Below are 25,705 nucleotides of genomic sequence, written 5' to 3' on the forward strand. Positions count from 1 at the left end.
CGGAGGGAGGGTCCCCTGCTGCCAGCACCCTTCTCCCCGCCCTGCCCTCACCGGCCCCGCCCCGTTCAGGGCCCCGCCCCGCCCCCCGCGCCCCGCCCCGCCCTCGGCAGGTTGAGACCGCGCGTCTTGCCGCCGCGCGCTCAGTGTCGCGGGCACTTCCAACGGCCGCGGGCAGCACAGCAGCGGGCCGCACACCGACAACCCAGTTCCGGTGCCGCTGCCTCCCGGGAGACTCCGCGCACAGTCCCCGGAGCAGATCGTGCCGTGAACCGTCGCCCCCGTCCCCCTTCGGATCTGCTCGCACCTACCAGGACTGCCTGAGCCCTCTGGAGGCGACCCTGGCCGACGCCCGGCCCCCGGGCAGAAGTGAGCCTCGGCGACTGCCGGTGAGTGTGTAAACCCAGGCTGCCTCTCCACCTGTGAGTCTGTCCCACCCTCAACCTAAGTTCTCTCCAGCTCGTGCTGGTGCTGGGCTCGGAAGACTTTTAAAGGGTGCGAGGATAACCTAGGGCACTGAGCTGATGTCCAGAGGACCAAATGTAGCGATCCGGGAGGGGATCGGGTCGCAGAGCTCTGCCAACCGCGTCGACTTCTTTAGGGTGGGGCTGCAGGCTTCAGGGCCCCCTCCGAGTTAATGACAGCCATTCTGGGCGCCTTTGCGTTTTTCCATCCGAACAAACCGCACTTGGCTACCGCGCCCCTTTAGTGGTGTTTGCACCAGGGCGGCCCATGTGGGTGCCCAGCGCAGCTCTGCTGTTTCCTTGCTGACAGAGGCAGGGCATTGTATCTGAGGCTCCAACCTGCAGATATGGCATTTGAATTTTTTTTCTTTTTTGACTGCGGTTTCTGAAGAACTGAAGCGTTTGCAAGATGTTTCTTCCTCCTCCTCCTCTTTTTCTCTTCCTCATCTTCCTCACTAAGTGTCTTGACACAGACATGTGAGGACGAATGGATATGGCCAGTCATTTTTTTCTTTATGAATTATTATACTCCACCCCCCTCTCGCCTTTGGGAGGGGAAGGCATGTGTTTCATCTTATAAATAGAAAGTAGCATATTTTTTTGGCAGGACCTGCTTTATACTGCACCGTCTAGGAGAGGTCAGTTTAAAAATAAATATGCACTTGAATGTTACATTACCGAGCCGGCTGTGGCACGGTCGAGCTAAGCAGACAGCAGCATCAAAGCTGGCAGGACATCTGTGTTGAAAGGAGTAAAAGCCCCAGAGTGTAGCCCAGGCTGACAGTCAAGTAACTACATTGTGTTTTTTAAAAAGTGAGCGAATTAAAACGAGAGTGGGAAGAGGAATGTCAGTCCCAGACTGGAGCAGGAATCTTTACAATCTTGGTGTGTGCAATGTGTGGGGGGCTCTAGGGAGGGAACTGATGGATGTGTTAGGGAGAGAAGATTTTTTTTTTCTTGTTTTTCTCCCACCCTGGCAGCGAGTAGCCCTTGCAAAAATCCTCGGGTTCTGGGAGGGGGATGGAGGAGGGGCACTGGCCTTGAAAATATTAGGAGGGTAGCAGATGTCCCTGCTTTAATAGCAGACCGGAGACTTAGACTCCCCCTTTAACATCACTGGGAGAAGTAAGCCTCCCCAGGAAGCAGCCAGCGTGCCCCAGGGGTATCTCTCAAGTTCATTAAGACTCCAGCAATATTCGGACTTATAAAAAGATCTTTCATCTAACGACCTAACTAGGAAGCCCAACTTCTGGACTGTTCTAGAAGTCTTCACCATTGTGGTTTGATGGACAGTTCAGCTATAAGTATACACAAACACCTTTTTCAGAATGAAGGACTCAGACATGAGGCAGTTGTGAAATGTCTAGCTAGCATTGTCAGGTGTGAAATAAACGAGAAGGTCTATATTCAAGGAATGGTTGACAGTCCCTCTGAATGGACCTGGGTTTCCTAATAGGCCCCACCCATGGCATGAAGCAGGACTACCAGCCCTTGGGCTGGCAGAGTGGATGTTTAGAGGGGAGCTCTGGAAGCCTTCTGGGTCCATGGCAGTTTCTGTTTTCCAGCCATCTCATCTGCTAAAAATTTGCATTCTGAATTCCATGATTAGAACATGGTGCTGAGGCTGTGGCAGCCCCTGAAGACAGAAGTAAGATGAGCTCCCTCCCACCCCGCCAATCTGAGTCTTGAAATTCTGCCTTGCTTTTGAAGGGGACCTAGGAAGGCAGCTAGAGTAAAGTACAGCTTGTTTTCTTTTTGCTTTTTATTGCAAACTCAAATGGGATCCAGGATGCATAGAAAGCTGGACCAGCTCTCCAGCTTCCCCTTTAGCAAGGTGTTTTGTTTTATGTCTGACATGTTCACAAAAGCTGCCCTTTTCCAGTTGTAAAATTCCTGCTATCCAATAGCATTGGGAGTAAAATCGCTTCAACCTATATCACCCTACAGTTTTTAGCCAAGCCGTAAAGTTTTCACAAGCTTGTTGCCCGTTAGACGTCGCATTTATCCAGTGGGTGGAACACAACTCCTGACCTAACAGCCCCCAGGAATACTGCGCTGAATTATTATTATTAGTAGTAGTAGTAGTATCATCATTATCATTATGGCTCTTGCTTCAGTCTGATTTCATATTGGTTCAGCCTAATTTCTTTCTGACTAGAATCCCACGGACCTGGTTTTCTTTTCATTGAATAAGAACATAAAATTGTATTTTTAAACACACTATGTTTCCTGTAGACAAAGTTGAGCCATTTGAGACTAGCAGCAGATTTTGTCAGAAACAAAATCTTTTCAGGGCACAGGTCAGAGAATTCTAACAGGCCATGTTGTGGGAACATCAAAGGTAATTCCAGCATAAAACCTGCCCTAAGCTAAGCTGAGTGCTCTTCCCGTTGCCTGCATTACCTCCTTTATTTCTAAATCATTCCAGAAAGAAGTGTGTTAGATCTACATTGCAGTGTAAGTGTAGTGACTGAAGACAGGCCAGTTAGCAGCTTGCCCAAATGTCCACAACTAGACAGTAAAGCACGTACCTAAATTGGGGTGTGCCTGAGGGACTAAGTCTACGTGGAAGTTGGTGTCTTTTTGAGTTTAGGACTGGGAAAGCCTGAAGTTATTGACTTGGTGTCAGGCTGCCTAGGCACATTGCTTGGCTCTTGCATACTGTGCTTGTGGGATGCTGGACAAATGACTTGTCTTGGGTGATGGTCTCATAGAACTCCATAGCCAGCCTTTCAGATGGTGAGAACTTAGGTGCTGAAGGGTTCCGTAATTTGGTCAAGGTTACACAGCGAAGCAGCAGAACGGGGTTTGAACTCAGGTATGTTTGACCTAGTACTGAAGAGCACACCTCCATTGTCTAAGAGGAAGGGTAGGGGAGCTATTAAATATGATTACTGTTATGGCTTTTGGCCTCTGGAAAGGAACTCATTTTATATTATTCTATCTCACCAAATCACCACTCAGAGGAAGTAATTGCCAGCCTTAGGGAATACGACTTGAATTACTTAATTATTAAGGGTGGCTCAGTCTTGTATGTGGTGACTTTGTTCGGCAGAGCTAGCATGGAACTGCTAGAATTAGTCTAATCAGTTTATACCATAACCAGAGAGATGCACTAGGTGACAACGTGGGACTCTGCCACCAGACAGTCATGCCCCAGCTGGGAACAAGACATTCCAGCACCCAGAAATGAATCCGCCCCCCATGTAGGCCATGTCCTTGGATCAGTCAGAGGTAACAGGGCTAAAGAACCATGCCTGGTAAGTAGCTCTACTCAGAAGGCCTGGCTTGCAGCCCCTGGCCCTCAGTGGATATTCAAGGCCTTACCCTGAGAGGTCCAGGGTAGTCAGGAACTACAGGGGTTGGACTGGAAGGCCCTGAACTCTGTCCTTGCCTAAGGGGCCTGTGACAGCCGCGCATGCTGCTGCCATGTCTGGTGTGAGAGGTGGAGTGCAGAGGCTCAGTGTACCCTTGCCCGGGACATTCCGAGCCCCTGCTGCTCGTAGGAAGTCGGTCCCCAGGACAAGGTCTGGAAATTGCCCTGGAGTTGGGGCTGTCCACTTGATCTGGACTTTTCTCTCTTCCTGCTCTCTTCCTTTCAAGACTACAAAACAAAACAACATCCTGAAAACTATGACAAGAAATTAGCTAAATTGACAGCAAGTAGCAGCTAATCAGGGAAGAGTTTTTGTTGTTGTTTTCTCTTTAAAAAATGTTTTCTGTGGCCTCAATGTACTTCAATGACAACTTTTCCCAGAGTGGAGTGAGAACCGCGAGCGACAGGGCCTCGGGTGGAAAAGCTCTAACTGGATAGCTTTATAATAGAAAAGGAAAATGACCGTTATTTTGTTGTGGTTTGTTTTTGCTTCTTGTCTTGATTTTGACTTTTGTTTTCTCATTCTCTCTCTCTCTCTCTCTCTCTCTCTCTCTCTCTCTCTCTCTCTCTCTCTCTCTCTCTCTCTCTCTCTTTTTGAGACAGGGTTTCATAGCTTAGGCAGGTCTCAAACTCCCCAGTTGCTGCTGCTGCTGCTGCTGCTGCTTCTTCTTCTTCTTCTTCTTCTTCTTCTTCTTCTTCTTCTTCTTCTTCTTCTTCTTCTTCTTCTTCTTCTTCTTCTCCTCCTCCTCCTCCTCTTCCTCCTCCTCCTCCTCCTCCTCCTCCTCCTCCTCCTCCTCCTCCTCCTCCACCTTCTCCCCCTTTTTCTTTTAGAGACAAGGTTTCTCTGTAGCTTTGGAGCCTGTCATGGAACTCACTCTGTAGACCATACTGGCCTCGAACTCACAGAGATCTGCCTGTCTCTGCCTCCCGAGTGCTGGGATCAAAGACGTACAACCACCACTGCCCTACTTGTCTTGATTTTTGAAGCAGGGCTTCTATAGCCCAGGCTGACCTTGAATGCTTAATCCTTCTGCCTCATCCTCCTGAATCCTGAAATTAAATGCGAGTACCCCAGTACCCCAGTACCCAGCAGCCTCCACCCTGTCACTCTGAAAAAAGACAACTTCTAAGGAGCCAAACTGTTTATGGAAGCTGAGGAGCCCCACCATGAGTTTGTGTGGTCGTTACTGCTGGCCTAAATGATTAGTTCGCAATAGAACTCTGAAGCGGGGAGTTAAAAACAAAAGATATTTTGTGATTTGAAAGCTGTTTGCATATTTCAGAAAGTTAGGACTGGCCTTCCAGCCTTGGGCTCTTAATTAAACAGTGTTGCAGTGGTCACATTCCTGCAGGAACCCGATGGGGTGACGCATAAAGCATTCCTGAAGACTCAGAAAGATCAGGAAGAGCTCTGTTGTAATCCAGTTTGATGATGTCCCCTTCCTGCCGGATGCTGCCTAGTCCCTGCTACACAGGTGTGCAGTGCCCCTCTCTGTGGAGAGAGAACCTCTCTTCTGTCTCAGGTTGTTTGGCCCTCACAGAGGCTGCAGGACTACTCTGGTAGAAAGCTCACTCTGAGGTGCACCAAGTGACAGCTGTACAGACTTCCGCTGCAGGCAGTCCAGGAATAGAACTAGAAGAACATGCCGGAAGGATGCTGGCAAATCAATGGTGTGGTTCTGTTTGGTAAAACTAACCCAGATTTACCTGAGGACAATCAAAATATACCAAGGACTAGATCTGAAACCAGCTTGTTATCTGGTGTGGATCTGAACGGTGTGATCCTGGCCTCTCTTGGAGTCTGTTTTCCCATCTCTAACAGGATTTGGTGTTAGGTGAGCTCAGATCATCCCTAGCTCTAGATTTCAGTAAGCCAGGAGCCACGTGACCTGTTAGCAGAGCCTGTCCTGCTAATAATAAAGAGTGGCCTTGGGCTGGAGAAGAGCAATTCTCGCCCAAGGAGCCAGAGCAGGCTGGAGGCAAGGACTTCAAAGGCAGGCGTCTGTTTGGACAGCTTACACATTTGGGAATCTGTCTTGTTCTGGTGACATCCTGAAGGTCATATTTATAGACACATTTTGTCAATGCTAGATCTATGTCATGAGTCTAGTTGAGAAAGACCAGTAGTACTTTTCGCACACATCACACTCGTTCAGGCTGCTCTCATCTTCACACAAAGACATTTCTGGTGGGATCTGGCTTGATCATTTGGGAATGTATTTGATTTTTTCCCCTTTATTTAATTTTTGTCTAGGGTCAGTTCAGACTGAAAACATTTATTTATTTATTTATTTTAATCCCAGCAGGAGTGGAGGCCATACACTTTTGGAGTGGTCAGCTGTTCCCAAGGCAGATACTCCCCTGCTCCACGTCGCTTCTATTCTCATCTGAAGAAATGGGAGGGGCAGCCAGCTCTAAATTCCTATAATTATCATTCTTTTTCCTTTTCTGGGTTGTGTCACAGTATCCTTGGCTTTCTTCTGTGTGGTACTGCATTTCAAATGATCTTTTAAATATATTTATTCATTTATGTGGGGTTTTTTTTGTTTTGTTTTTCGAGACAGGGTTTCTCTGCAGCTTTTTTAGAGCTTGGCCTGGAACTAGCTCTTGTATACCAGGCTGGCCTCGAACTCACAGAGATCCGCCTGCCTCTGCCTCCCGAGTGCTGGGATTAAAGGCGTGCGCCACCACCGCCCGGCTCATTTATGTTTTGAGAGGGTCTTGTGTATCCCAGGCTGGCTTAGAACTAACTCATGGGCCCCGTTCCTCCACTCCCTGAGTGCTGAGATTGCGAGAAGGAACAGTCGTAGCATTAATTCATTAATTCCTATGCCTGCCTAATTAAGCTGTCTGGAGGCAGAGACTGAGCCTGCTTTATCTAAGCATTCTCATTTCCCCAGTGAAGCTATCAAGTGGACAATTTAATCCCAGCCATACCGTCTTCCTCTTGCCTCTTGTCCATTGTTAAGAAGTTATTATCACTTGCCTAGCTTATTAAAGTCATTTTTTTTCTTGGCTATAGAACACTCAAATTCAAGGGGAGGTAGCTTGGTGCCATGTGGCAGCCATGCCATCTGAGGATGCTATGGGAACTGGGGAGCCTGCACCAGAACATTTCTGGAGAACAACTGAGAAGTAGCAACCTCCACCGAGGCTTCTTTTGCCCTGGGGACTGGGATGCCCAGCTGTCCACTGAGAGCACCGGCTGTTTGGAGTTCCTGTCAGTGTCATAGGCCGCGCCACAGCCTGTGAACCATTTATCCGAGACCGTGCTCACTTCTTCTCGGCACACTGTGTGTCATGACTGTGGCCTCCTTTTCCAGAGCAGCACCTGGAACTGCACAGGTTTTCCTGGATGATAGTTGTTGATGACTGTGTGAGGAGCCACCCTTGGGCTAGGTGACTGTACTCAGACTGTACAAGCTGAGCCACTGGGGTCTCTCTAGGAGGTCATAGCACCAAACTAGGCCTGGCTTTAGATGTCTTTGGAGTGAAATGTCTTCTGGTCATGCTGAGCTGGGGTTGGATGGGAAGCTTGGTCATGCCGGTGGCATTTATTTTAGATCCTTCATGAAGGACCCCTTAACCCAGTGTCTCACCTGGAAGAAGGAGATTGCTGCCACCAGCCTGGTGGGACACACCAGGTCTCAGCTGCTATGTATGGAATCAAAATGGGTTGTCTCATGTTAGTTTTGTCTTGAATGGAAAGTTTGATTTTAGAGCCACACCATTTGGAAGACTTTATACTTTAGTTAAAACAAGCAGTTCGGTGACCAGATTCTAAAGTTTAAAAGAAATAAAATTGGAAGAAACTTCTGTAACAGCTATTCTTGGTTGTCATCTTGACTATATCTGGAATTAAAGCCAAAACAGCTGCCTGTCCTTTGGATTGGGGTTCATTGCTTACCAACCCTTTGCCAGGTGTACCATCCTGGCACCATGTTTTTCAAGATTGCAGAGGAGGAAGCTCTGATCTTAAGAGGAAGCCACTGGCATTGATTAGCACCATGATACCAGGAACGGGGGCAGAAATGGTATGAACTGGTAGAAAGTCTTATGATGGGCCCTGGCATCTAGAACCCTATATAACATGGGGTCTCCAGATAGGGTGCAATGGAGCAGGCTATGGAAAAGTCTCATGCTGCTTGGGGTCTGTGCATGCAGCCCCCAAGGGCTTTAGCTTTTTCAGCCAGCACCTCCAAATGTCAGCTCACAAGTAAGCTTGTGGTAAACTAATGCCCAGGTCTGTTTTTATAAGAGCTGCCAGCCACATCCTGCCTCTTTCTGCACTTAGGTGATTATGTAATTAGCTTTAACCCAAATGCAGGACTTCCTACTTATTCATTTGATTCCTGTTGATTTCATCCTGCCCCTACTTGAGTCTTTTAAGGTAATTTTATACCCCAGTCTGCCATTGGCACATGGAGGGATCCTTGTGGGTCCCATGTAGTCTAGAGATGAATGCAGCTGCTATGTCCTTCAAGTCATCCGTCCTGTCATCAAAATTCTCTTCAGGTTCTGTCAAAATCAGTTTCATATGTACACTACCCCCTAGCAGCTCTCACCAAAGAAGCAAAGAAAAGGTTTTGCATGAACTTGCCAGTGCCTGCTTAGCTATGTTTCTCAATTTCACTAAAAATAGATGCAACAGTCAACAAGGAGTCTCACCATCCCTTTTGTGAAAACAATTTGACTGTGTTTTTAACCACTCGCTATAGTTTTTCCAAAGGCTCTACAAGTGACCAGATGGAGACAGCTATTTTCTAGGCCTTAGGACACTCCGTCCTCCTTAAATCCTGGGAATCTGCTCTCACACCAAGTGGAGTCCTTTCCCAAGGCCATCGCCTGCTCCTCCTTGGGCTCCCCTTCGCTATAGAATGCCCGTTGTAGTTTGCTGAGAGTTCCTCATAGGCTATTAGGCCACATAAGCCAAGTTCTCCTGAACTCATTGAACTCATTTCCTTCTAAGAGGAAGGAGTAGCAAGGTGGGCTCATCGTTTCAGCAGGGTCTCACTCTTGGACCTGAGCGTAACTGTAAGATTTGAATGGTCCAAGACAGTCTTGTTCACACTTGTTCTCACTCTGCAGTCACGGATAGAAGCCATTTCCCCTTTAAACATCACTTTCACAAATATATGCTCTCTTTAGCACCTCTGTGAGTAAGACAGTTCGTTCTCGCGGCTGACAGCGTAATGGGGGTGTTGGGCAAGGAAGCAGTAACTACAGTACAGTGTGGTAGTTGGTGACGTCAAATGCCCACGCGAAGCTAGGGAGCTCCAGAGGCCTTGACAACTGGGAAGAACTATGGCTGCAGGGTTGGGCAGCTCCTCCATTCGCCTACATGGTCATGGGCTAAACTATCTCCAGACTGTAAGGGTGGGCCTGGCCCTAAAGGGTTTTAAGATGGTGGGGGGATTCTGGGTGATAAGATAGGAGGCAAATTCACAACAGAAAGGTGGGGAGAGGGGGCGAGTGGGGACAGAGACCGCTGATAGGACTTGGGACTTGGCAGGAGGCTGTGGCTGGGGTGAAGTTGAACAAGAGCTGGGTTTTGGCATTTACAAAGAGAAGAAAGTGCAGGAGGCCCTCACCATGGGCAGACAGAGGGAGGAAAGATGGAGTTGCCCAGGAAAGCAAAGTGGGGGACCCCAGAATGCAGGAGAGAAATCTAGAGCTTCCTAAATTCTCTGAAAAGGGCCACTGTTTTGCACAGTGAGATCTGCACTTGGACCCCACACATTAAATTCAACAATGTACAACCCCCAGACCTATCAGGAGCCAATTCAGTGAGAAAACAAAACATCAATTATGTGTTTCGTTGCTATGGCAATGTTTCTAAGAGCTTACTTTCGATTTCTTTACCTGCACACCAGCCCTGGTCCATAGATGACTTTAAGTGGTTCTGGTCTAGGCTTACGTAGGTATGTGTGAGCTGAAGTTTTACTCTGAAAGTTATCATCAGAAGTGGTAGTGGAAGCCATGTGCAGGGCTGGATTGAGGAGCTGGGGTGGACAACAATCCCCTCGCCCTGTAGAGATACAGGCTTCTAAAGCCAGGGCTCAAACCCTTTCAGTAAGGGGTCAGTTGATAGTTCATGCTTTGAGGGCCACCTGCATGCATTCTTTGCCCAGCCGTCATTGCTGACCTTGTAGGCCAGTAGCACTTCTGCTGTGGTCTCCCAGCTTCAGTTCTATTGAGGCTCAAGGCCTGATAGTTATTTCTTTGAGGGACTCTTCTAGGAAGTAGAGGGCATTCAGCAGCATTCTTGTCTTGTGTCCATGAGGTTCCACTAACCAATCCCTTCCACCTAGGTTTGCAGTATCAAAAATGTCTGCAGATGTTTGTTACATGTTACTTGCTGTGGATGCAAAACTACCGCCCGTGGAGAATCCCTGATCTGAGGAGAGCACAAAAAACAAATGCCTGTTCTTAGGGTGTTCCAATAAAACTTTATTTACCAAAACAGGTAAGGGCCTAGATCTGGCTCGCCTATTGTGGGCTCTTGACATAATAGATGGGCAGAAAGAAAATAAGAGCTTAGACAGTGAAAACTGAGGGGCTTCTGTTAGTGGCCAGCATATAAAAAGACTCAACAGTAGCTCTCATTTCTAGCCCCATGGCCCACCTTACTCTTGAGATAGGCCAGACAAAGCCAGAAAAACAGGAAAATAACAAATGACATAAGTTCTACACAATACCTAGGAACGCCTCCAGGTCACACAGCAGTGGAGCAGGATTACGTGAGGTGAGTTTGGGAAAACTTCCTCCAGGAAGGAAGTGACTGGGAAGCAGAGGATGTTGTGGGTAGTGTTTGATGGTGAGAAGGTACGGAGGACATTCCTAGGAACACAGAATCCTTGGTCTTAGAAAGTGGGGAGGGGAGCAAAGTGCGAGCAGTGACGGAGGAAGCCATGGAGGAAGCCATTGTCCCCGTGCAGTTGAGCCCCAAGACTGCACACTGTCACGAGCATGCGCTTCCTCTGGGAAAAGGATTAACAGCATTGGATATTTTCTAAGAACAGGATGTTTGTTTTCTTTCCTTGAGGCTCAGAGGTTTTCTTGTTGCTTTAAATTTTTAATCTTTTGACCTTAACCACAAAGTCACATTCCTTTTGAGATTATTTTTCATAATAGCAAAAATACTAAGAAGTTGTAGCCAGCTGGAGCTGCCAGGGCAAGTGTGCAGGCCTCTTCCACGCATTCTGGGTGTCTGGCAAGGTCAGGTTCATGTCTTCTGAGCGTTGCTGCTGTGATCTCAAGGAATCCTTCCTCCTGGTGCTGCTGGACTTGGGGGAGAGATAGTTTCAGTTGATAGGTGTCACGATATCAAATCAGCAGTCCAGATGTGGAAGAAATTCTGGCTCCCGCTGATTGACCCGAAACACGGACTTAATTCAAGACTGTTTCCTGGATGGTGTGGTCTAAGTATTCCATGAGCTAAAACCTGCCTGGGCCACAGCAAGCGCTGTGTCTGTTAGCTATTACAAGTCTAAATTCTTTAGGGAGCCAGGCATTTCAGATCTGCCTCATCTACAGAGTAATTTGCACTGCGGGTTGCTTTCTTGGAGCCAATCAACCTGTCTCTTGTGATGGAAAAATCAAATTGGTTATGGATTGATTATTTCCAAATTTGGAGTTTTCTGTGTGCTATGTGATTGTTGTTGGAGACAGGACGATAAATAAGACCCAGTTTGTGCTTGTAGAAGAGCTTTCAGCCTAGAGAGCATGCGTCCTTCATTCAAACATGTGCATACAGTCCAGTGTGTGATGAACCCAGGGGAGTCTTCAGTAGAGATGGTTGACAGTGGAATGGCCACATATCCAGGGAGGACGTGATACAGAGAAGCCTGTTATATGTGTCATCAGGGAGCGTGTGTGACTATAGACAGCCCCAACAACTTAGGAGGATAGCCTGGAAATCCGCTTTTGTGGCCTCCAAACGAGTTTTCAGAATGCACAACTTGAGGATGTAGCGTAACAGCAAAGCTTTGCCTCTCGATAGTGCCCTGAAGTATCCACAGTCTGAATTCCTAGTCACCTGGCAACCTATTTTGCATCATTTCTGGTACTACTGTCAGAACTGGAGTTTGGCACCGGCAACTGGCAATGTAAACGCTAACAGGGTTTGGGCACCTAGGCAGTCTTGGGAGATCGTGGCTTTGGGTCAAAGGTTGTAAGGACTGAACAGTGCTGAAAACAAGAGTCTCAAAATTCTTTCTGTATTGATACTGTCCTCGTATCATCACAGGCCAAGTTGGATCCAGTAGTTATGGAGCATGCGAGCAGTTCATAGTAACGGCCTTGTTGGATTCCTACTTGTCAAACTAGAGTTCCTGCTAGCTGCTCCTGGCCGGCACTGAGGCTAAATCCCCGTAAAATCAGTCATGCAAAATGAACCAGGCATGAGAGAACTTGCCCTTAGCTTGCCTTGCTATAACTCAGGAATCAATGTCCATATAGGCTGCCCTTGTAACTTTTTATAAGGAAAAGACGCCCTAATGGGCTCTCTTCACAAGTGTTAGTACCTTGGGAGGTGGGCGTCCTGTCATTTAGTTTTGCTTTTTAAAAAACCTTTCAAATAGTGCAATTAAATCCTGTAAATGTAAGGAGTGTACGTAAATTAGCAGTGAGGCTCCCACGCGGTTTTTGTGGGTCCCCGTATAATTGGGGTTGTAAAAGGAAAGTAAGTATAAGCTGTTGTTTAATCATAAGTGAGAAGCCCATTTATAAATAATTGAAGGTGGCTGTCTCAGACTTTCTGAGTGGTCCATAAAATACAGCCTGCTCAGTCTGGCAAGGGTGTGCAGGGCAGAGCTCAGCAGCTAGGAACTTGAGGCTCACAGAAGCTCACAGTCTTGCAATATGCTGGTCTGTCCTCAGTTTAGGAAACATGGGCAGGAGATAAGACTCTAAAGATAGAAAAGGCATCTTATCTTCTGGTGGGTGGAATAGAACAGGCCCGAAATATGAAAGGCATGCCCTTTAGGATGCTGTTGCGGAGTTCTCTGGGCGTGGATTATTTTCCCCTTTAAGTTCAGTGTTGAATGTCTAATGCCAAAATTCTTCTCTCTGTGAATTTTGAAATTCTTTCCTGGGAGAAACCCCCTGCTGAGGTTCGCAAAAGAACTGGCCTGAGGAGCCCCTTTGTAGTAAGACTTGGGTTCCCCCCCCCCCATACCAAAGGTTGGCAAGTTATTAGCAAGTGAAAACATAGCTGTGTCAGCACAGAAAGCCTTTTCAGGGCAAGTCTGTGGGCCTGTTTATGGGGAGTGTGAAATGGAACCGTGGGGAAATTAGTGAGTGTGTTCCCCGGTGGGAGGGTTAACGCCATACAGGCTCCTTATGGGAGGCTCTGGGTACAGACTCCTACCCCTGTGATGTCCTTGTTCTTTAGAGTATACATGGTCCACTCTCCACCCCCCTGGATTCCTCCCTAGAGAGGTCAAGACCGTGTCCTGGTGTTTTCTGCTTAGTTACTCTAGAGCCCTCCCTGAACAAGTTAATCTCTTTTTCATTACAATGAAACGAAGCCTTCAGATAACTGGAGATTAGTGTTTCCTTAGTTTTCTTTTAGCTGTTAGAGTGTTAGCTCCAGTTGCCCTCCTCAGAACATGCAGAAACATGTTCCAGGTAGCCCTTATGCTTCCAAAGACTGGAGTCCAGAGACCAGGGTAGTTCGGGAGTTTTGAGTGCAATGGCGGGACAGAGGAGTTACTGCCTTCTCCCAATTGGTGGCAGGGAGATTTATGCAGAAGATGCTCCGGTTGAGAACAAGGTGGGGGATGGTTATCCCATCATGGTTTCTCAGATTGTTGGTTTAGACAGGAAAGAGTAACTATGTTTTTGCTTTTTAGTATGCAGATGGTGGTACTGTTGCTGGGTGCCAGGGGAGGGCTGGTGGTCACTGTGCTGGGGTAAAGGGACTAAAGGGAGATACCATCAGAATTTGGGCATGGGGTATGGCTTGGTGATTAGTGCCTGAACATATGCCTAGACCCTGGGCCCCACACCCAGTACATGTGGGCAAAAAGTTGGGATGCACTTGAATGATGTGTAATGAAGTAAGAAAGGGGGGTTTGAATTCCAACTCAAGTCCTACAAGGAAAGAAAAAGAGCAAGTTTCTCAGAAACCTCAGGAAGACCCTCTGCTCACACAACCTGCCCTTGTTTTCTTGGGTGTGTTTTAAATTAACATTGTAACCTGTTTTGCAGGATGCAGGACATTTTTTGTGTGTCCTTTCTCCCAACTAAAAATAATTAGTAGACAAATCAAGCATTCCTTTCTTAAAATAAATGGATTTCCCCCACTAAAATTTCAACTTCTTTGTTCTTTCCAGCACCTAGTAAGTTGACAGTACCCGCAATCCTGAGTAATTCAGGAACTGATTTCTCAGTCAGTAATTTGTTTTTTATAACCCTTGCCCCACACACCCTTGCTGTCTCCTTACTTATTTTGGTATGTGTATTAGTCAGGGTTTTCTAGAGTCAAAGAACTTATGAAATGACTCTCTCCCCCCCCCCCCCCCCCTCTCTCTCTCTTTCTCTTTCAATATACATAAGGGGAATTTATTGAGCTGACTTACAGGCAGCAGCCCAGCTAATACAACAATCGCCATCTGTGAATGGAAAGTCTAAGAATCTAGTAGCTGGGCAGTCTCACCAGGCTGGGTGTCTCAGCTGGTCTTCTGCATATTCTGGAAACCCGAAGAGGTAGGCTCCAATGCCAGTGAAGGAATGTGTGTACTAGCAAGGCGAGGGCAAGCAAGCAATGAACAAAGGCTTCCTTCTTCTGTGCCTTTATACAGTCTTCCAGCAGAAGGCATGGCCCATATTAAAAGTATGTCTTCCTTCCTCAAGATCTAGATCAAACGTGTGTCTTCCTACCTCAAAAGTCTGAACTACATGTGGATTTACCCACTTCAAACCAAACAGAAAATCTCTCACGGATGTGCATGCCATTTCTGGATTCTAGTTCATTCTAGATGTAGTCAAGTTGACAGCCAAGAACAGCCATCACAGTATGTTTAGCATTATTTTGTTTGCCAAAAGAATGACAGAGGAAATAGATGATAAAGATCATTAACCTAGCGGGGAAGCTAGCTGATACGGGGCCTCCTGCCTGCAGTCTCAACACATGGCAGGCCTCAAGGCAAGAGGATAACCACAAGTTGCAGCCTGCATGGACTACATAGTGAGTTCTAGGATAGCTTGGGTTACAGAGTGAGACACTATTTCCAAGAAATTAGATAAAATGAAAGAAAACAAAGCTGGACATAGTGATACATATATATGACCCCAACAGAATGGAAGCTAAAACAGAGGTCTGGTTATGAAACCTTCTTAGCCTGCCTCCCAAAAAAAAATAGCAGTGAAGAAATGCTTCAGTTTTTTCCATAATCAAATTGTTACTGCTGTGCTTTTTTTTCTGCCATATATGCCTAAGGTAGTCACAAGTAAATAAATAGAATTACCTATACTCATACAGGAATGGCAACCCTGCAATCTGCCTTCCCTATCAGAGGTATGCCTTTACTATCCCCTACAGTCTTATTCTGGATCTTGACATCTGTCTTAGAGTTTCTGTTGCTCTAAGGAGACACCATGACTACAGGAACTCTTTAAAGGAAAACATTTAATTGGGGCGGCTTACAGTTTCAGAGATTTAGATCATTATCATCATGCTGGGGCATGGAGGCATGCAGGCAGACATGGTGCTGGCTACATCTTGATCAGAAAGCAACAGGAAGTAAACTGAAACACTGTATGTACTTGAGCATAGAAGACCTCGAAGCCCACCCCCACAGTAACACATTCCCTCCAACTAAGTCATGCTTCCTAATAGTGCCACTCACTATAAGCTTACGAGGGCCAATTACATCCAAACTATCACAACATCCTTGGATTTCTCACAGGTACCTACAAGTAGGAGCATGTCTGTTAGAAGCTGCATATCCTCTGTCTTTTGGAGACAGGATGCCTAATGGCTGGCTGGAAGCTGGGCCTTTTGTTGGCAGAGCTTCCCTTGCCAGTGCCAAGAGTGTTTGTCTTCTAAGAAATATAACTTCCCAGATGAGTGCTATCAACTCCCATCATAGAGAAGAAGAAAAACCATGGTCTGTCGCTATGAGAATGCAACCATGAAGACTTCAGATTTCAGAATCAAGAAATGGGTGTTTGAGAACAGTATGTGTGCAGAACCCTTTCTTTCTGTCTTTAAAAGATCAGGAAGATAGTTTTATTCTTAAAGACTTAGTAGCTGGGCAGCTGCGCGTAGCTGCGCGGAGTCCTGGGGAACACGTGTGTCCAGGGCGGCAGGTGAACAGGCGATGCAGCGGCGGGTTAACGGCACAGACACAGAAAAAGACATAAAGCTTTATTAAAAGAGAGAAAGAGAGGGGGGGAGGGGGAGGGGGAGAGAGGGGGGGCGCATGTGCACATGCAAAAGGGGGGCAGTGAAAAGAGAGAGAGGGAAGAGATTCAGGATGACTCCAAGAGATCAGAGGTCGCTGGGAGTGGGTGTGGAAAGGGGCGGGGACCAAAAGAATAACAGATAGAGTACACAAATGCTTGGGAGAGCTGGAGACACTAGAGGTTGAACAGTGAGCTCTTGATGGAAGGAAATGGGAAAAGACAGAGAGATAGCCCAATGCCATGGCAGTGCCCAGCACCCTCAGTGTCGGCTGAGCCAGTTTGTGCTGGCAGTGGAATGTTGGCTGAGGCACAGTAACAAACTCTGATCATGGGGCACCTGGATTTTACGAGACATAAGTACCATGTGCAAAATTGACTCTGTAAGCCAGTGTCTGAGTAGTACACATTTATTTGTTGTATTTTTGCTGTTAAAATAGCCAGTTTGTTCACGTGGCTCAGAAACCTAAAATCACAAAGGATCATCGTGAATGGTCCCTTTCCACCTGGGTCCCTTTCCATTCGCTTTTGCTCCCTGAGGACACTCACCACAGTTAGTGTCTTACATGTTTTATACATGTACAAGCCGATGCAGTTAGGTTACAGACTTCACTTCTGCACCTACCTTTTCTTCCTTTGAACATGTACATCCCTGAGCTCTTTGCTTATGGCTGTATTAAACGTTTCTTTCCTTCTTAGACGCAAGTACTACTCACTTGAGTGGTTGGACCATCTGTACAGATCTGTAAGTTGTTTCCAACTCTTAGCTATTACAAATGTTTGATTGGATAGCCTGTACACAGAATGTCCCATATCTTTAAGTGAACTGAGCCCCTGTATATGGAACCTGAGTCCAAGGGCAAACGATTTGCCGCCTGGAAAGACATCATCCGACTGCCCTGAATAGAGGCTAGGGCTGTTCACACTCCTGCTCTCATGTGGGCAGGAGCCTTTCTCCATCCTCCCTGGCTCTGCATGCATTTGTGTCTCCACCAGGCTCTGGAATGCAGTCCCTTGGTAACCAGGGAGCTAAATTCTCAGAGAATGTGTTTTCTAAATGTCTTCCCACCTCAGACTGGGAGCTAGCCTCCTGGTTGAGTCCGCCACTCCTGGCAGAGTGACTCAGTGTCTGTGCCCCAGTAGTGTCTCATTTGTAAATGGGGACATTTAGTGTTCTAGGGGGAGTTTCTTGGATTCTTGTGGGTGGGAGAGTGAAGCATTGTGGGAACATAGAGAGGCCCTCAGTAAATACCACTTCTTGCTAGGGAAGACTCGAGCTGTGTAAGCAGTAGCCGAAATACTGTCCAAAGAACCAAGAGCCTGGAAAGGGAAAGTAGATCCCACTAGCTGATAAGCAGGGTTGGGAGGATTTATGGGTCGCAGGAGAGGACACAAGAGAGAGGACTGGATCAGAGCTACTGGGTGCTGCCTAACACTGTACTCTTTTAAATGGGAGAGTTGGTGTTTCTGTCTGACATCCCCCGTTTAAAAATCAAAACACCCTTTCAGTGTATTTGACAGCTGTTAGGCCTGGCACATGGTGTCTGGCATCTTACTCTCTATGCTTGTGTAGCCTTGTCACAGCCCCCTCCTTGTCCCTGTCCTCCCCTGCACCCCCCCCCTCCCCCGTATCTCTGGTCTCTTTTTGTCTTCATGCCACCAACATAAACCCCAGCATTTACCAAGCCAAGGGAACCTCTGGTTAAAAGGCCACAATGTCTGTAGCCAGGCAGGGACTGCTTTAAGAAGCCCAACCATTCCTTCCTTGGTACTGAACACCCCTCCCTCAGAGAGGAGCCAGAATTTCTCTGTCTCCTCCCCACCGTGCCCTGCCCTTGTTCATTTGCAGAATGGCTGTGTGACCCTGTCAGAGGCAGAGAACTGATCTCTGGTGTTCTGGAATGCCCTGCCCTAGGTACTTCTTGGCCTTCCATAACCTGAGCAGACCTCAAGCAGGCATCAATGACAAGCTGCAAATCTTTTCCCTGACAGCTGCCCTCCTGGCCTCCTGTGCTGATAACACTGCCCCAGGGAGGGTTCTTTCCTGGGATTGCCTACAACCTCCTGGGGCAGGAATGTGTCACTGAGGCCCTAGATTGGGGCTTTGGGCTGTGTACCTATCAGGTCTTCCGGGGGGGTTCAGCTTTTTGTGTTTGTAGGTTTTATGAGTTAGGGCCTCAAGTGTGTCTCAGAATGGTTTTGAACTAGTCCAGGATGACCTTGAAGTCATGACTCTCCTGCCTCCGCCTCTCTAGTGCTGACGTCACAGGCATTTACCACCACACCCTCTATGTAAGGGTTCACCTTTGTTATTGAGACAAGACCCAAAGCAGCGCTGAATAAGAACTTCAGGGCCCCATTCCTCCTGTGTTTGGTAGCTCTGTGGTCAGCATACTCTTGGCAAGAGCAAACCTGTTGCCTCCTGCTCACACACAGAGCCAAGTGGGCTGGGTGTCTTCTCCTTGCCCTTCTCTGCCTTCTCAGGCCTGAGAGGCTGGACAGCATGCCAGTGCTTGCCGGATAAGCCAATTCCCAGACAGAGTGAGCTGTTAACCTTTGCCGGTGGGTGGTGGAGCCCAGCCCTTGTCACCTGTCACCGATAAGTGAATTTAAAACTCTTGCTGAAAGGAGAGAAATATGGAACAGATGTAGAGAGCCTCCAGCTGCTACCAAGCAAATGTGACTGTCGTCAAGCCACCGTCTGACCCCGCCTTAGGAGGACTGATCCTCAGTCTTGGTGCCAGGGGACGGGGAGGGGAAGCGGGGTGAGAGAAGGCAATTTTAGCTTCTCGGTGGGTAGGTGGGATGGAGGGGCATTTTCAAAATGTAGGTTTCACATCAGCAAGGGAGGGGCTGACATGCCTGGACCTTCTTTCAAACCACTCTTCCCTGCCATGCTGGTTTGAACAATTTACCTGCCTTGGTATCCACTTACTTTAAGTCATGGTTTCTGTGGGTGTCTGGGCAGGGTTTTGAGCCCAGGCCTCACTGGGATGTGACCAAGTTCTGGGCCAGAGTTCTGTGTCTCGTCAGAAGCTAGCTGGGGTCAATAGATTACTACCTCCAAACCAGAAAGGGAGCTTGGCCCAGTGCGTGGGCATATGTGAGCACCCCTACCCTCGCTGTCTTTGTTCTCACCCTCTTCCCACCCCTCCCTCCCTTTACTCTCTTCTTCTTTCCCCTTCCCACTCTTCAGCTCAGCAGGGATCTTCTGTAATGTTACCTAACCAGGGAGTGACCGCTGCCATATTTCTTTGGATAGAAGCAGACCGCCATTGGACCTGTGAAGGCATTAACACCAGGAAGCGGCATTGGAATGTTGCCCCCTTCCTCCTTCCCTCCCTCCCTCCCTCCCTCCCTCCCTCCCTCCCTCCCTCTCTCTCTCTCTCTCTCTCTCTCTCTCTGTCATACTCACCTTATAGTGATGCTCCCGAGGAACCGCAGAGGCAGCTCAACTCATTATTAATGGTCACTGTGCTTCCTTTGAAATGGAGCAGTTCTTTCTCTTTCATCCCAGGATACTATCAAATCCTGGAGTCCCTCGTGGCTCAGCGTTCTGTGACATCCCCCTAGACCAGCAATGTGTTTGGACCCCTGTCCTTACCCTTAGTCTCATCTCTCCATTTGTAAGAATGCATTCGAGTGAGGTTTTCTTGAACCATTATATAATAGTCAATGTCGATTATTAAATGATAATTTCCAGCTTCCTTCCTTTTAGTCATTTAATTTCATTTGTGTGCAGAACTCAGCAACACATCACTGTCAGTCTTGTTAATATGCATTCAGAGCAAAGAAAATACAATTTTAGAACTGGCCCAGGCAGTCGCATGATGATGGCAGTTTTGTTGTTGCTTTGTTTTGTATTCTTGTGTATGTGTGAGTGCCCTCGTGTGTGCATGTGCCCGCATGTGTGTACGTGTGCCCTCATGTGTGTACGTGTGCCCGCATGTGTGTACATGTGCCCGCATGTGTGTGTGTGCCACCACATGCATGCCTACTACCATGGAGATCAGAAGACATTAGATCCCCTGGAAGTGGAGTTACAGACAGGTGTGAGCCTCCCTGTGGGTGTTGGGATCTGAACCCAGGTCTCCTAAAAGAACAGCAAGCTCTTCTAACTGCTGACCCATGTCTCTGGTCCCTTGATGGCAGATTTTAGAAGAGAGAGAAACTACCATCTTAGATGTGTTCAGAACCATGGCCATGTTTAAAAAGTACTGATGTTTTAAGTTTAGGGGCTAAGCACTCCCTTTTCTGTTTTCCCCTGAGCTAAGACCAACATTAGTGACTCCTTTCTGAGAGTAATGTTCTTATCACAGTTGGGGGAAGCAAAGAAGTTGGGCTTTAGATGCAAAGTGGCCTTGCCGTTATTTCCGGGCACTGGGATAATACATTCCTGGGGAATGGCAGGCCTGAGTGGATAGGCGATCCCAACCTGCTTTGGTTTCTTTTCCAGGTTTTTCTGTGCTGTGGAAGGAACTGGATGATGTAACCAGCTCTGCAGGACGACACACATGGTTCTACACTGAGCAAGAGCTCTCAGACCCTGTGCTAGTTCAGAGTCACTTGAGGAAAAAAATAATGTGACGGTTGTTATCAGAAAGGCTTTTCTGGAAGTGTGGGATACCCCTGAAGAAGACTGCCTTTCCCCATCTGCGAAGTGGACATTCTTAGACTACAAAATGCCAGCCAAGACCCCAATTTACCTAAAAGCGGCAAACAACAAGAAGGGAAAGAAATTTAAACTTAGGGACATCCTGTCCCCTGATATGATCAGTCCTCCCTTGGGGGACTTCCGTCACACCATCCACATCGGCAAAGAGGGCCAGCATGATGTCTTTGGAGATATTTCCTTCCTTCAAGGGAACTATGAGCTCTTGCCTGGAAACCAAGAAAAAGCACACTCCGGCCAGTTCCCTGGGCATAATGACTTCTTCCGGGCCAACAGCGCCTCAGACTCAATGTTCACAGAAACGCCCTCCCCAGTGCTCAAAAATGCCATCTCTCTCCCGACCATCGGAGGATCCCAGGCTCTCATGCTGCCCTTATTGTCACCAGTGACATTTAACTCCAAGCAGGAGTCCTTTGGGCGTCCTAAGTTGCCAAGGCTCAGCTGTGAGCCCGTCATGGAAGAGAAAGTTCAGGAAAAAAGTAGTCTGTTGGACAACGGGACAGTCCACCAGGGAGACACCTCGTGGGGCTCCAGTGGATCTGCGTCTCAGTCCAGCCAGGGCAGGGACAGCCACTCCTCCAGCCTGTCTGAACAGTACTCCGACTGGCCCGCGGAGGACATGTTTGAGCATCCTGCCTCCTGTGAGCTCATGAAGTCGAAGACTAAATCAGAGGACTCCCTCTCTGACCTGACAGGCTCCCTGCTCTCGCTGCAGCTGGATCTGGGGCCCTCACTTTTGGATGAGGTCCTGAATGTCATGGATAAAAATAAGTAACCTGGAGTCAGCTCTTTTCCTTTGGAGTAAGAGGTACCAAAATAAGCAGAAAACAAAAAACTCAGCTAACCACAACTGATGGAAAGAGCTGCCTGGCTGGGTTTTTGCAGCCGCGTGATGCATTTTCTAAAATAACGTTCCTGTTCCTATGAAATATTTTTTTAACCACCTTGCCCTATTTGCAAAAACAATTTTGAAAACAATAATTTTAAAAAATTAAAAAAAAAAACCTGTCCTGGCAAAAAGAGAGAGGAAGTGAGTGAGTCAGAGCTCACTTTCAGTGGGCATTGCTGATGCACGGCTCAATTTTGTTTGTTTGCAGACATGCGGAAACCCAGGCTGTTTGAAAAGGGCTGGGTCATGGGTCTCTCCAAGGCATTCTACAGCATGTCGTAAGAAGGAAATCAAAACTCGCTTCACACCTAAGCCTTGTTTTTCCCTAGACTCTTTTGTATATTGTGTCTTTTGGGCTCACCGTAGCGAATTCTCCAGTGTTAAGATTTTACTGTTTTCATATTCAAACAACCTTAAGGGACTGGCTTCTTTTTCTTGTGGTTCTTATATACCCCTGTATATTATTTCCATGTTGCAGAAGTTTGACTGTCAGCTACATGTTGGTAAAAACAAGCAAGGTGTTACTGTAACTAAGTTATTTTTAAAGTTGAAATATATTTTTATGTGCCTTTGGCTTTTTATTGCAGAGTCTACATTTTATAGATAATACATCAAGTGTTACTTGTCTTGTTTCCGTTGGGGCTTCCTTGCAAGCCCTATTTGTGTATTTGCAAAAAAAAGAAAACACAAAAGAACAAAAACCTATTCATTATCAGCCCCCCACCCCTTGTTCATGTGTTATCATACTTCTAGTAGTGCCAAGAATGGTTGTAAAGTGCAGGGGCACAGGGTGCCCAAAATGCTTCTGCAGAGACTGGAATTGGATATTTTAGGACAGCTCATACTCCCAATCCTAGGTACGTCATACCACACAATAAAGAGTAAATGCTAAAATGAACTTGCTCATTTATAGTTATAAACAAGAACCAGAAAGGAAGATTCTAAAGACTAGCTAGTAATGTACCCAAGCCTTTAAAATACGCTGAGATATGACTCCTAAGTGATCTGCAGTTTTGAATTATTTTTATTAAGATTTGATTCTAAAAATGAACATCTGAGGTCATTTCTGTTGTTTTATACAAACCTTAGTGCTGAGAGAGCGAGAGAGAGTGAGAGAGGGAGGGAGAGAGGAGGGGGTGGGTCAAGGCTGAGACTGTAGGCCTTTGCCACAGACCCCGTTTATTAACCCAGTCCTGTGCATGTCTCCCTCCCACACCCGCACAGCCTGTTCCTACAGACTCGGATGTCCTCACGACAGTGGCTTGTCATGTTCTGTAAGTCCTGTGGACAGAGACCCAGCAAGGGGATCCCCAGATGCCCTGAGGCCATTGGTTAAGGAACCAGAACAGAAAATTACACACAGATTCCTATCTTTCTACAGCTGTCCTCTCTCCTCTGCTTGTCTACCAAGGGTGGGTGCCAGCTCCAGCCCCTTGGTGTGTCCCCGAGACTCCTCAGCAGTATCAGTGACTCCTTGGGTGGGGTTCAGAGTTCCTGCACCTGTATCATTTGGTGTGTGAAATAACCTTTCAACTTATCAGACTCCCTTTGGTGGCTAACCAAACCGAGGAGGAAGGAGTTTTCCCCTGGAGTCCTGAGTCTGTCCAACAATTCCCAAGTCTCTTCCCTTGGCCCCCCATCGTTCCTTTCTGTGGGATCCCACTCATTCGTGGCTCAGAAAGCTCTTAGCCTCTCTAAATCTCATCAGGGAGGCGAAGTCCCATGAGCTCATTTGTTTGTGTGTTTTGTAGCCAGTGTCGGCCAAACTCTGTCAACACGTTCCCCATCTTAATTACTGATCCGATACAGTCCCACTGTATTCTTTGTCTGCTGCACGGTCTGAGGGACGGGGGACGACTGTGCCCTCATCTTGGTTGCCGCCCCTCTGGAGGGCAATGGAGGAGAATAGTCCTGGCAGGGTTTCATCTTCTAAGTGGCCATGCGTCCCTCATGCATTTACCAGTTTGGCTCTTTCCAAACCCAAATACACACTCTCCAAAATACACACTTTCTCTAGACCAAACAACTCAAATGCACACACATGTTCCCGTGGGTGTGGTTGACATAGCAACAAAGACCCTTCTCTTTCCAAGGAAACAAAGCCTCCTCTCACAGCTTTCCGGTGGCCTGGTCTGTTCCCCAGGGAGCAGGCACCTTGGTTAAGCTCTGTCCTACAGGCTCTTCAGACTCAACGCCTGCTGAGAGCCGATTGGATGTTCTCAAGCTGTGTCTCCCACTTAAAACCTAATTTATCTTTACTTATTTAAAGAAAACCCAAATGCCCGTGATTTGTAAGCTAAAAAAAAAAAAGCATGACAAAGCCACCTGTGTGTGACCCAACCACCAGAAATACATCATTTCGCATAAGTGGGCCCCCCTTTAAAGTAGGCAAGACTTTTTGTAAGTAAATGTTTTCATGGGCAGTAAGCCTTAGCAAAGAATAAACTATATTTTTTCAGCCAAAACTTATATGCTAAAATAAAAGTATCAGCATACTTAGCTCTTCATTAATATAAAGTCACAAATTTCAGTAGGTCAGCATCACTGTCAACAAGCCCACGGAGGACCAACTGTTGGTGAGTAGGAAAGAGATCCCAGGTTTCCAGGATACAGCCTCATCCTTTCCCATGTCACCATCAGCTGGCACTTTTCCCTGAAGGCCATATGTCCATCATAGAATCATGGATTGGCAGGAATCTATGAGCCCATGAATTAACTTGGTAACTATTTTAGAAAAAATATTAAACATACATTAGGGCGTGATTCTAATCCTCCCTTTAATACAGAGGCTGGGGAGGCTGAGTCCTGTTACTTTGAGCTGCAACAACAATAGAGCAGGTCCACCTGATGCCCTTTCTGTAGACAGCTTCACCTTTGGGAATTATACTAGCAGCCTAGCTGCAGATAAACCCTCTGATTTAGAGTGTAAGAATAGTTCATTTTCCCCCTTAAGCCGGTAAAGTATATAAAGTACTGTGTCCTATGCCCTTTTTATAAATAGGACAACTGTCCTATGGCCCCACCTGCGCTGTTAGGTGAGATCCAGCAAAGCAAGAGAACATTCTAAATGTCATATACATAGTGAGCCACCTGAAGACTTGTTCAGCTGTGCGGGACACAGGAAAGCTGTAGTGTTGAAAAGTAGTCATACACGTTAGCTCACGGTGCTGGCTGAACAATACGCTCACTTGGTAAGGGAGGAAAATGGTCGCTTCTAAACATGCTAGCCCAGTTGTCGAATCTGGTTACCGCGAAGATCACACTGTTTCGAAAATGCAGAGTTTCATGCAGAGACCTTTTTTATCTGAGAATTCAATTTTCACTTTACTCTTTGAGCAAGTCTAAATGTGTCCTGCTTGCGTTGTTGAGTCCTTCTGTAGTTTGTGGCTCGAAGAGCACCGTGTCGGGGGATGGAAGCTCTTATTTCCTGAAGTGATGTGCAGCAGCGAGATTCTACAACCTCTGTGCCGTGCTATCGCCCATATTTACTTTTGAAATTCTGATAGTGGTGACCCTTTTGGTAGCTTCTGAGAGGAAGTCAATCATCTTCATCCCTTGAAGGTCAGCCAGATCTCCCCCACGGGAAGTAGACTGCCACAGGTGATAGAAAACCCTGCCTGAGTCGACGCCATTGTGCAGTGTAGCCTTAATACTTCTGACACTATCCATCAAAATTAGCAAAGCAGAGTGAGCACATTGGGTCGGGTGCTCTCCATAATAAAATCACCACTCGGGCAGGTAATAGAGCATGTCAGTTGTTGTCAAAGGATTATTGGAAGGAAAAGAGCTCTGAGGTTTCTGGAAGGAATTACTGGGGCAGCTTCATGGAAGAGGAGTATCCAAAGAGATTCCTTGGGAGATGGGTAAGATTCTCTTAATGAAGGAGGGCAGACTGAGGA

The 25,705-nt window shown here is 47.1% G+C and overlaps 1 protein-coding gene across 1 annotated transcript; it reads left to right on the forward strand.

The window, feature by feature from the left end:
• Positions 1-113: 113 nt before the first annotated feature.
• Cdc42ep3 (CDC42 effector protein 3) lies at positions 114-22,387 on the forward strand. Its single transcript, XM_038319718.1, has 2 exons — positions 114-386; positions 20,702-22,387. The coding sequence occupies exon 2, from the start codon at positions 20,928-20,930 to the stop codon at positions 21,690-21,692; it is 765 nt and encodes a 254-aa protein (XP_038175646.1). The 5' UTR covers positions 114-386; positions 20,702-20,927; the 3' UTR covers positions 21,693-22,387.
• The last annotated feature ends 3,318 nt before the right edge of the window (positions 22,388-25,705 follow it).

This window comes from Arvicola amphibius, chromosome 2 (genome assembly GCF_903992535.2).
Source record: "Arvicola amphibius chromosome 2, mArvAmp1.2, whole genome shotgun sequence".
Lineage (NCBI taxonomy): Eukaryota > Metazoa > Chordata > Mammalia > Rodentia > Cricetidae > Arvicola > Arvicola amphibius.